The 13162-nt window shown below is 37.6% G+C and overlaps 1 protein-coding gene across 1 annotated transcript in view; it reads right to left on the reverse strand.

Moving 5' to 3' along the window:
- The window catches only part of PLXDC2 (plexin domain containing 2), a 279753-nt gene that overhangs the window by 24532 nt on the left and 242059 nt on the right, over nucleotides 1-13162 (reverse strand). The window contains exons 10-12 of the mRNA XM_075047931.1: nucleotides 10859-10919; nucleotides 7893-8046; nucleotides 5837-5875 (exon numbers count right to left, since the gene is read on the reverse strand). Of these exons, the coding sequence (XP_074904032.1) occupies nucleotides 5837-5875; nucleotides 7893-8046; nucleotides 10859-10919 (254 nt within the window). The remainder of the gene's footprint in view (nucleotides 1-5836; nucleotides 5876-7892; nucleotides 8047-10858; nucleotides 10920-13162) is intronic.

Raw genomic sequence — 13162 nt, forward strand, 5'->3', positions numbered from 1 at the left:
GCACAAGGAAGATGGGAATATTTATATCAGAGGCTGTTACTTTTCCAAGCTTATTTTCTTGGCTTTGGAAGGCTCCATTTCAATAAGATAGCTGCCAGCAGGCACTGATGTAGTATCATACTGAACACCAGCAAGGCTGTACAGGCTTTCATTAAGTGACAAGATTTCCTGAGAAGGAAGAACTTGAATTACACTGGGCACATCATTTCATGTTTCTTACAGCAACATACTATGGTAGATCCCACACTTTTTCCTAAGAATAATGCTTTCCTATTCTGAGTGCTACAGCTGAACTTGCAGAAAGCAATGAGCAGCATTTAGAAAATTGCTTGGGGTCTAAAGTTCAACTTTGATCATGCTTTGATCATACTGAAGAAAACAAGAGAGATCTCTAATACATCTTAAGACCTGTCTCTAACTAGTGCTGAGAAGAGACTGCTGAGAAATGACAGAAGAGGAACAGCTTGGAAATGTTCAGGGAGAAACAGAGAATAAAATCTGGACATGTATCAGCATTTCCTAGCTTGTAATCGACTGTGAAATACAATATATGGGAAGACTCACTGATGTATTTGAGTTATATTTTATTTGTTCCCTTTGGAATTTCCCCCCTACCTAAATAAAAGAAAAAGGGTAAAAATTCTGATAAACTCTGTTTACAAGGCTCTTTCTAGTTTATTTGATAATCAAGGTGGCTAATTGTTCTTCTTGAATTTACCTTTCTTCATATTCTTATCCTATTAGCATATTCCTATCCATCATCACCTATTTTGCTTATCTCTGTGTTCTGATACTTTTTTCTTGTATAAGCATTTTTTTTTATACAAGCACAGCATATAGTACAGCATAGATAAAGTAAACTTTATGACAAGTTGTCTCCAAGGAAATCCTTGCTTGCCTGAAATTGTATGAAACCTGCATTTTAGGAGACCATCAGCAGTTTCGAGTAAGCGGAACAGACAGAAGTAAACATGTAATTACATAATCCATAACCTAATCTCAATAGCATTTTTGCAATAATGGTAAAAACCTTAAATCCTGCCTTATTCATGAGAGAAGAGTGGAAGAATAGGCCTGATTCTTGCCCTGCTGGGTTTCTGGATAGGAATGGAAACAGAACACATCAACTAGGACACCCTGAAGAGAATTAATGTAAGGAAACCTTGGGTACCTACAAGTAAGATGCCTACTCTTAGTATGTCATTTAGATTTTTCTCTGTAGCTGATAGACACCCTTATATAGTAACTTATTCCACTTTGGGCACTTCTTTTAGGATGACATTAATGACTTCCTCTTGCCTATTGCTTGCCACTGGCTATGAGAAAGGCCCAAAAGAAGAGCTTGTGGCTTCCTGACTAACACCAGATGAGATGAAGCTTCTGGAAGGTCATTTCCGATGGCTAGGCCAAGATCTGATGATAAACCAAAGCCATATCCTGTGGATCTTATCCTATCCAAGGTCTACTTTAAAACATATTTAAACCACCACAAAGGTTAGGTTTAGCATTGTTTAATTTAATGTGTTTTACTTTAAAATTGGAGAGGACTCAGCTAATCTGTAGTGACTTGTTAACCTGAGTTAGCTGTTTTGGACTGTGTGGTCATAATAACTTTTGTTATGTCAAAAATATTTGTTCTCCCTAAAAGGCTGGCTTGTCTCTTTGTTGAAATAAGTCTCATTTTCTGATCATTTAGAAACTTAACATATTAGAAGTAAATAAGTTAGATGATTTTAGCAAGCATGAACTAGTGGTGTTCAACACGTTGCAGTTGGAGTTTAGGGTACACAAGAAAAACAGGACTGAGTCTTCATAATTTGTCAAGAATTCCTATGGTAGGAAGAGCTCAAACTGCAATTTTTAAGGGAAATTAAGAAGACAGGTGGCTAATGGGAGCTAGTTTCCAGGCATAGGGGACTATTAAAAAAAATAGCCTTGGCTGGATTTATCACTGTATATAAGGTATATAAAAGTATTCTATTTTTTCAAAACTTGGGTCTGCATTTTGGTCATTTCTTACCAAGTTTCCTAATCTTTCAAGCTCAAATTAAGCTCTGTATAGCACTAATGTTAATCCTGTAAATCACTAATGTTTGTATCTAGATAATTTTTTTAAAAGTCCACCACATAGTTAAAGTAGAAGGATGCAGACATTTCCTAGCACTACATATGCTGGGATGGACTTGTTCACAAATAAATAAAGTAGCTTTCTCCCTCAGGTAGATGTTTTTTGCATAGCTTTTCTTCTTTTTGCAACAGCAATTTCTGTACATCTTGATGAATGAGAAGTGTAGCAGTTTCTCTGACACTTACTGTCTACCACACATACATTCTTCTTTTGAGTTATAAAGCTGAAGGAATGAGAGGGACTCATAGCAATCAAATCATCACAACAAAGTGTCTAAAAAGGTCAAATAAAATGTCCAGATGTGCTGGCCAATCATCTAAATCATCCACCAAAGAGTTCTCAACAAGAAAACATTGCGTTATTGTATAGCCACAGCCAATTGCTCACAATTTTTATGAAAAATTAGGCTTTTAAACTGTTTAGTCAGCCATTTTGTGTTACAAGAAAAATGAAAAAACAACAGAATCTGCAATTGCTAACAAAACCATACATTTTTAGTGTTGGACATATCTTAAAACTTAAAAAATACTTGTTATTTTAAAGAGAATTAAGATTTAACAAACATTGTGATGGCGTGCCAGCTGTATTTTAAAATGGTTTAGGCATGTGTGTATTAGGCATCTGTCATGCATCTGTAAAGAAAGAGGGAAGGCAGAAGAAACAGAAACAAACAAATTTGAAATGTATGTTATAACACGCCACAAAAGATTGTGGGTGAATTACAGGACTAACTTGCAAGTGATTTTCCCATACAATTAAAAGGTCAAAGCAGTTTGACCTGAACCTGAAATTTAATTTAAATTTAGTTGCTGCTTTATAACATTTGGTTTCAAATGTTCCAGATAGAGGTGACATGCAGAATTTCTATGGAATCGTTTTGTTGTACCTAACCAGATATTGACTGCTATCATCCAAGGACACATCAAGATATAGGCCCTGATTGATCCAATATAGCTTTGGTTTTCCATTATAAAAGGTTCCCTTTCATTAGAGTTTTAAAGGATCTAGTGCGAGAAAGTAAAGACCCTGTATTCGTGACCTGAAATAATCTACTCTTTATGAAAGGCTGACAAATCACAGAGAATCAAAGAACGTGCCTGCGGCTGCAGAGGTTTTATCTGAGCCTAATCTAGGGGTCACTGGAAAATTCAATGCATAACTGAAGATTCATCAAAAAGAACTTCTCAGATTAAAAGCTACGTTTACTGTGTGAATGAGAAATCCTGGTGTGTTGCTTTGCTTCCATGTTGTTTGAAGTCAGTTACTTTTTTTAAATTTCAAGAACAAAAGAAACAGCTTAAGGAAAATGAATAATCACATCAGGTATTGGTTTGTGCTCCTAAAATGCAGCAGCTTTCTTGGTGGAAATGAACTTTTTATATTTAGGATGAGTGATGCCACAAGCCTTACCACCATACTCTACCAAGTAGTCCACAGCCATCCCTCTCCTGGTCTAGTATTCAACATTTTGTTTGTTTTCACAGGGTTTTTCTTTTCAGTTCTTGGGCAAAGAGCAGACAAGTGAAAAAATAATCCTGTTGCAATTCCCAAACAGAAAGAAACTCAGATGTTTTTCCTAAGCCCATCTTTTGCATTATTTTTATATAACAGCATACTATTTTGAGCTGTTTATGAGGTGCTCACGATGGAGAGCTGCCTGGTCCCCAGCCAGCCACCTGCCATGGAGCGATGGCTCACAGGGCAGAGTGTGGGCACAGCTCAACTGGGAACACACTTTATGCACAGAGCAGACACGAAACGAGAGGGTGAAGTGCTGACTGATTCGTCTTGTCTATTGACCTTTAAGAGCACTGAAGAACTTTTCACAAAAAAATAAAAAGCAATTTGATTTCAAGAAGAATAAGAGAAAGGTTCAAGGACATTCCCGTAGACAAAATGCCTAAAAGTATCACCCTGACTTTATAGATGACCTTATTCCAAGGGATTACTTATATGTCAAAGCCATGTCAAACAACAACACTGCCAACAAACGGACAATTCAATGCCCAGTACAGCATGTGACCAGCTATGCTGTGGCTAGTGATAGCAAAATGACAGAGGAGCAACCAGCAAGGAAGGGGATGGCAACAGCCTCCTGTGGAGTGAGCAGATCTCTAATTTGAAGGAAGGAGAAAATAATGGCTGAATATTACCGAAAAACAAATGACAGGAAAACAGACCAAAATGCTAAATGGCATCTGCACACTGTGTTTTTTCAAAACTTGACTAATTCTCTCCGAGGGTGCTGAGCGACCACTATGCCTCAGCTGTCCTGACCTGGTGGACCTGGGACCTCTGCCCATGGGGCTGGGGACTCCACGTAAGCTCAAGCCCAAACCTAAGCTATATTATAGGTGAACCTGTATTCAGCCCCATCTCTAATCTTGTCTCCTGGACCAACCTTGGATCTATGCTGAAGGTAGCTTGCCTCCAGTCCTGTCCATGGGCCATCATGTCTCTTTGGATGGATCTTGGATCTGTGTTGCAGACTTATCTCTGGCCCCGTCTCCTGCTGCTGCTGACCAGACTCCTTGTATGGACCTGGTTCATCACCTCACCTTCTCTGGGACTGCTAATGGGAGCTGCTTCCTCGCCTGAGCTGTGCCACCGGCTGCTGTGCTGCTGGCTGCTGTGCCTAGCCTGCTCCCTCGCCGGTCCCAGCCTTGCCTTGCCGACCTGGCTTCCTGCCTTCACCCGGGGCTTGCCTCATCACTGCAGACTCAGCTGATCGTCACTAGACTGGGGCTGACCCCAGCTGCTGCCCCTGAGCTGCCGGACTCACCCCACGCCCTGCCCAAGCCTGCTGCAACGCTTAGCTGCCGGTTCCCCTGCCCCTGAGCAAAGCCTGGTGCTCCGTGCCTGGAGGAAAGGCAATCAGAGCCAATAATATTCCCCTTTATATCATTGGAAATATAATGTATTTCAATTTGGTCAGCAAATCATCCTCTGCTTAGATAGACCATTCTGAAGTCCACAGAAACCAACCCAAGCCTTTCTCCTCAGCAAGCTCTACATTGGCAGTGAATACAGACACAGCCTACATCTAATGACGCAGTCTGATTCTAACTAATAGCAAAATTCTCATCAACTTCAAAGGGAGAAGGAACAAACCTCAGGTCGCAGTCCTTGAACCCACAAAGAAGATGACAAAAGCGGTCCCCTGCAGAGCATCATTTAACAGAGGCCTTTATCAGTATAGACAAGGTGATCTTATTAAATTGCATGAGGAATGTGCATGGAGAAATACAGGATCTCTGCTAGTACAGAGACACAGATCTAAAATGGATACGTTTATAGACAAAATGTCATGTAATAGTTCACTGCTATGAATGAATCTATAACACAATATTATTATTTAGAACTAGCATCTTATCCTCTCTTAATAAAGTTAAGTAATACTGTATTATTATAATACAGTTAATAACTGTATTAATACAGTTAAAAATTTACTTAATATGTCCACATTTGGAAGTTAATTAAAGCTGCTGTTTTATTAAAGAGTTATAAAGAGAGTTGTAAATGTTTAATTTACTAAGCAGTTGCTAAGCTTATTTGCCCTGCTGCTCTTCGACACAGATGTGGAAGGCTGAAGTCCCTTGGGAGTCTGGTAAAAGCTATTTCTACAATCTGATTTTGATTAATGAAGTTCAGTGGGGTATAATTTGACAAAGTACTGACATTATTTACAGACAAAAAATAATCTCTTACCTCCATTATCTTTTAGGTGCAGTGCTATCTTGGTGTCATCTGTAAAAGAAATTCAAAGTTAGTTGTAGGAAAATGCATTTTTCTAGGTCATGAGTCATTTTAGGAATGACTTTTTAATGTCAAAGAAATTCCACAATTAGAAAATGATTTGGTACTCAACTCAACAAGAATTAGATTACGGTGTTCTTACTTTTACTGAGCAATGCTTTACTTCCTTACTACTTGTTGTGGTTTAACCCCAGCCAGCAACTAAGCACCATGCAGCCGCTCACTCACTGTCCTCCCTGCCCCCAGTGGGATGGGGGAGAGAATGGGGGAAAAAAAAGTAAAACTCCTGAGTTGAGATAAAAACAATTTAATAGAACGTAAAAGAAGAAAATAATGATGATAATAATAATAATGGTGATGATGATGATAATAATAATAATTATAATAATAAAGAACTGGAATATACAAAAAAAGTGATGCACAATGCAATTGCTCACCACTCGCCAACCAACGCCCAGTCAGCTCCCGAGCAGCGATCCCCCCACAGGCCAACTCCCCCCAGTTTATATACTGGACATGACGTCACATGGTATGGAATACCCCTTTGGCCAGTTTGGGTCAGTTGTCCTGGCTGTGTCCCCTCCCAACTTCTTGTGCCCCTCCAGCCTTCTTGCCGGCTGGGCATGAGAAGCTGAGAAATCCTTGACTTAGTCTAAACACTACTTGGCAACAACTGAAAACATCAGTGTGTTATCAACGTTATTCTCATACTGAATCCAAACCATAATGCTATACCAGCTACTAGGAAGAAAACTAACTATCCCAGCTGAAACGAAGACACTACTAAAAAACATTTATGAGAGTGTTACAGTGTAAAGGAGGATTCCAAATACTGGTCAATAAGGGTACTAGAGTCTGTTTCATAAAACTTACAAATCATTTATTTGTGTTACATGTTCATACATAGCTTGAGCATTCTATCCTATTAAGGACTATATGAACCAACAAATGACAATAAAATGAAACAATGACTTAGTTCCTCTTCTAAGAATCATGAAAAGGTCTACCATTTTAAAATCCTATTTATTTCCATGTTCCTCTTCTTGTTGTGAGCTTTAATGAACAAAATGCCAGGGAATAATGTTGCTAATGCAGTCCAAATCCTGCACCAACAGTTTCTAAACTTCTCTTGCTGCAAACAAAACCAGCCTTTCTCGTCTGTAGATTCCCACCTTGAAATGCCTTCAGTTCAAATTTTCCTGTCACAGGCCACTTAAAAAATCTGCCTGTACCTGGTACCTTTTCTTGTGTTAACATACAATTCTGACAGAAAACTGCTCTCCCTCCCTCCCCATTTTATAGATGCTATTTGATTAATCTGAGTTAACATTTATACCCAGCTGAATTTTCTCCAGAAGCAGGCAAGCAGGATACCTCAACCACAAAAAGGCAAGATTTAGGCAGCCAGTGCAACAAGGATGAGAACTGACACACCATCACTTACCCAGTTAATTTAGTTCAGAAGCCTATAGAAACTATTTCATAACAATGAGCACTACATGAAAGGAACAGTGTCAACTGACCAAAAAAAAGTAAACAGGCAAATTTCAAAAAGGTTTTTAATTTTGGTTATCTCCAATTTTCACCTGGTTAAATAGCATACCTAAAGGGATTAAAAATTCATTAAGTCTGTGATGGGAGTTTCTTCACTAACTTTATCAGGACCCTCTCCTTCTACTATTTCAACAGGTTTTGGACTATGGCCTGATGGTTAAAGGAACACAAAAAACTCATTGTAACCACAAGTTCTCCAGAAGTCTGCCTGGCTTGCCCATGGACCCCCAGCACCACCCTCTTCTCCAGCACTTCTCCCCTTTGTACCTCACTGTTGCGAGAGCAAGTTGCAATTTAAAAGCAGTAGCAGATATTGCGTTGACTGCAATTCCCCACTCTTTCCACTGCCCCAAAGAGAAAAGGTCAACATGAACACATACTTAAAGGAAATACACTTTTTAGACCTGTAAATGACGTGTTTGCACTATAGAATAATGCAGTGTATACACTTCACCTTCTGTTGGCAGGCTAGTTGGCAGGTGGGAAGTGGTGGATCCTCTGGTGGTCGTTAAAACTCTGAACTTTGTGGTGGTTGGCAGAAGGGTGGTGGTGGAGTATGGAGGTGTTTCAGTTGTGTCTATATTCTTCTCACAAATCTTATCTTTTGACTGTTGAGAAACAACAAAAACAAAGAAAATTATTTCTCAGCAGAGACTGTCACTAAATGGAGAATTTAAGAATGGGCAAGCTGTCAGGATAAAAAGAACAAAAATGGAAACTGTAAATCAAGGAATTTCAAGAGCTTTTTCTTTCTTTTTTTTTTCTCCTCCTTTGGAGTACTCTACACAGCATTCAGCAACACACATTTTTCAGTTAGCTGCAAAACTTACAAATCTCAATTGTTAATGACAAGGCTTCAAAGTCATCCTGAATGTCAGACATGTTATTTCCCCCAATCAGATTTTAACATCTAAGATTATCATAGAAATTTTCACTCTTCTATTGTGAATGCTCACTGTCATTGGTCTGGGTGCCATAACACATGTTAAAAAAGATACGTGGGAATTAAATTGTAGCTCTCTGTAGTGAGTAATGTGTAGTTAACTGGAGCATTTAATTGGGCTTTACATGCAGTTATCACAGAAAAATATGCATATATGTGTAAAATGCGTGCATGTATTCAGCCTATAAAATATTTATATATCACACTATAGAGCAACACTTTCACTATATGCCTATTAATTCTATATAACATTAAAATTTCATGTATCATGTGTCTATAACAATTATTATATAAGTATCCTAAAATATAGATTATAAACTATAATTATCATACAAATGATTGTTATATTAGCACACCATAAATAATTTTCACTATCATACAAGAATTTAACTTGTATTTTCATGGGCAAATATTTCAATACAAATCTTGAGTTTTTGTTTTGTTTTTTTTTAACTTGTGGACACTTTTAAAATTCTGCAGGTGTAATGAATATTTTCTTTTATGGATTACACAGTTTTGTAGGAAAATACGTCCAATTAACTAGCAGCAAATATAGGAACTGCTTGTAACTCCTGCTGTTCCCATTGATTTTAATGAGAAGTGGAATCCTGCAAAGCCTGTTCATTTTATTGAGATCCAGCTGTCAAAACCCAGTGGGTGTTGTCTTTCTTTTAATATGTATGGGTATTTTATTGTCTTTTATTTCACCAGAAATAATATATTACATTAAAAAATGTATCAATACCTGCAGTATAATTATTCTTTAAATTTCTGCATGTTTTAGCTTGAAAACCACTATTAATTTCACTGATGCAATTTAATAAAAATTTAGCTCAAAATCTATATTACAAAGAAGGAAACATTACTATAAGAATCCTCATTATTCATCCTCTTGAATGAATGCATATAAAATTAATCTCTGTGTGCTAATTATTGATCCTTTATTGAACTCCAGCAGTCAGCTCAGACATCATTCTGGAAGATGCTAAGTAAGCTGTTGCTTCTACTCCAGAGAGTCTGAAAGCTGGACTGTGAGCAGCAATCAGCTAGCCTGAAACTGTGCAAATCAAGCTATTAGTTTCTCAGATACACTTAGTGTATCAATAATTTCCTCTCAGATCATGTACTAAGCCTTGGAGCACTAGTTGTGTTGAAACAAGAAGGGAGAAGCAGAATGGGATGCTACTGTCCTGCAGAGAGCAATTTTTGGATAACTTCATCTACAGGCACAACAAAGTCCCAGCTAATTATAATCTGGATTAAAGCAATACAGAGATAGTGCAATATAATAACACATACTCCCAGTACCTTTTATTTTATGTTCTTGAAGAGGTCATCCTCCACAGACAATAAATCTCACAGAAATTCCATTCTTAAATCAGCAGATTACAAATTGCAAAGCTGAAGTTTCAAGGCCATGCAATAAGGCAGTATGTTGGATGCGGTTATTTTGCAATTACAGTTATAAGGAAAAAAAATTTCTTCCATCAGACTGGATTTATATCATTGCTTCTCTTTGCTTCTACTGAGAATATAACAGAATGTGCTTTTCTAACTAGACACTTGGGGCTAAGTTTTGCCCTGAGTTTTGCCTGACATTACATTTCAGAAGGGCTACGTTGCTGAAACTCATGACAGAATTTAGCCCTTTCAGCCAAAATGGAAGAGTAACTGCTTTTTTATGGCCATCAGGAGATTAAAAGTGTCATAAATTAATTTGTACCTATTACCACAATCCCCAAAAGAAAAAGAAAAAAACCAAAAAAAACCCCAACCTCCAAACCAAAAAACCTTCTAAAGGGAGGACACTGAGAAGGAGCCAGAAGTAAGATACTTATATATGTATCTGCTTTGGTCCAGGAGTGCCCCAAATAACTCTTTTAGAGGAGGCCTATAGTCTCTGTTTGACAGTCCATCATTACCACATTCAGATATCTTTTTTGTTCTTTTGCTGCCACTCTATGAAAGGAAATCCAAATGCCTTGTATGTTTGGGGTTTTTAAAATCTCTTTGAATTTATGCATGTAATTTCTTCTGTACTATATGATTTGGCCAGATTTCATAATCAAAATGCAATGCGTGTTTTTCACTTGAGACTACTCTGGCAGAGGGTCTTCTGAGATGAGGAACATCACAGTTTCTTCCCCTTTTCTGGCAAGAGTCAGAGATCTAAGAGAAAATTGGTGCAGGGATACTGTTCTGGGGTAGGCTTTCTGGTGTTTTTATTTTTTATTTAAAGTATTTTCTCAGAGATAAAATTTTTACTTTGTGTCCATTTTATTCCCTCAAATGGGGGGTGAAATTGCTCAGCCTATTTTGCTTTATTATGACTTACAGCATTTCCACTGAATGATAGAGATAAATATAGCATGTCTTTGGCCTTGAAACCATGCTTCATAGTCTGAAGAATTTAATCAAAAGCATCATAAGTATATAAGTGGCCTCTGATGGGCTGAGGATGTAAACTACTCACATACCTCTTCAGGGCAGCCACTGTCTACCCAATCTTGCCGGTGACGGTCAAATCCACTGGAGCATCTTTAAATGATGAAATAGATAGAAGTTGTCCGGATGGAAATAGGAGGAAAACAAGAACAAGAAAGGAAGGGAAAAGAAGAGAAGAGAATGACAGAGAGAATAAGTAAATGATGTGATTTATTTTAAAATCCATATGATTTATGTGGTATTGCTTTTATTCAAGAGGCAGTTGCTTGCAATATGAGTTAATCATTTAATCCACTTCAGTGAAATGTGTTTCAATGAATGAGTTTTTATTTTAGGGTTGTTTTTTTTTAATTTATAGTTTTTAAATATGAATGTCTCCCTTTCACTGGATAATTATTCTTAAAACTGCACTGAGCCATAGCATTTTTAAGTTTGATGTCAGCCATATAGATGTAAATTGGTTTAATTATTTCTACCAGACTTCTTAGCCAGGAAAATTTAATCACGCAGAGGATGTAGTGAACCAGTCACTGCTTTTATCAGGCAAGGTGATCTGAGACATCAAGATACACACACAATGATGCGATCAATGTTCACAGATTTAGGTAACAGCTCCTCAGAACAGCCTTCATGACAATTAGAGAATACTATACAGCTGCTTCTACTTATTAGCTGTGGAAAACTTAAGTTGCATGCATATTTCTTATCAAATTAGGTGAGGTTGATAGCCTGCTTGCAATATCCTCTTTAATTTTTAAATTTTCAATTTTAAAGCAACTTGTAACACTTTAATATAATGATTCCCTTGGCAATCCCCACCTCACAAGAGTGTTACCAGTGTTTATACAGTAACTTAGGGTTTCCTAGACAACAGTTAGCATTACAAACAGAAAGCATTATTAAATCAGCAAGCAAATAACTAAACCATGATGTCCAACTTTGAAAGAGATTCTCCCCAGTTACGTTTTTTTAATTTTTGTTTGTTTGTTTGTTTGTTTTCTGCATTCATTTCCTGTAGTATTTTGTTATGAGACAGGATGATGTCATTTGGCACCCATGGTCATAACTTACCTGACTGTACAGCAAATAACTTTCTCACTGTCTTTTAGTAAGACTGGGCAAGCAAATAAGGCCACTGTTATGGTTAGCACTATTTATGGGGTAATTTTTTGTTCTCAGTGAACTGAAAGATACCAAGACATGCCAAGTACTACCTTACTTCAACTGAGGTAAACAGGTGCATTTGGAAGAATGGAACAGTGGAATCACTTTTATAGTAGGAGAGGATGTTACAAGAAGATGTAAACAATGTTAACAACACACCTGAGATAATAAACTTCTACCATATAATTATTCTGAGGAGAAACTACAATGTCTTTGACAAAAGATTTTGAGAAAATGTTGATTCTCCTGTGGTAGTTGCACTGATCCATATTCCACCATTTGCAATGTTACTAAAAAAAGTACTCCAACCCTAAGAGGTATCAATTATCACTCACTCTATAGCAACTGACTTTTTAAGAAACCTGTTGCAGTGAACAAAAAAGATGCCTAAACCAGAAATGCATTCTAGAGGAATGCGGAGACCTCCTTCCCAATGCATGGGAATAAAGGTCACTGTAAAGAGTGTTTTCTTGCTGAAGGGTGAGTGAAATCAGTGCTATGCTGGGAGCTCGGTGCTGCCTCCCTATCTTTGTGGTACTAAGCAGAAAGAAATGATGACATGACATTCCAGGTATGAATAGAAGATATTTTTTTTAAATCTCAGTCTCCCCTACATTCCCCTAAAGTTTGAAGAGCTTCATTAGCAACTTCTGTACCCATCTTGAAGGAGAACTGGACTAATTTTCAGATGTACACATTACGTTTTAGTCATACTGCTCTGGCTAAATCTAATGGGTTTGAGGATATTCTGTACATCTGAAAATCAAGCCCAATGTTTAGACATGACATCAAGCCACTCCATAATTCCTACAATAGAGGCAATTATGGCAGGTACATAACCATGTTAATTCATTCCAACTGTACTGTGGCAGTACACTCCCCCCAGCAGGAAATGAAACTTCTCCAGGCAGGGAGAAGAGAAAAAAAGCCCCAAACCCTTGAGGCCACAGGTTGAAAATTGAACAGACAAATCGAGATGTGCCAGGTACACTGAGGTGACTATTTTGGCCAATAGAGATTAAATGACCATATGTGCGTTTTGAGTCATCACTTTTAATTTTTAAGGATTCTTAAGTCAGCTCTGTAGTACTAATTCCCCTTACATCATTGAGCCTGTAATTACTAATATTATCGGAGCTCTAACTAACTTTTTACTGAAGAATAAATCTGAC

The sequence above is a fragment of the Buteo buteo genome, chromosome 2, assembly GCF_964188355.1.
Source record: "Buteo buteo chromosome 2, bButBut1.hap1.1, whole genome shotgun sequence".
Lineage (NCBI taxonomy): Eukaryota > Metazoa > Chordata > Aves > Accipitriformes > Accipitridae > Buteo > Buteo buteo.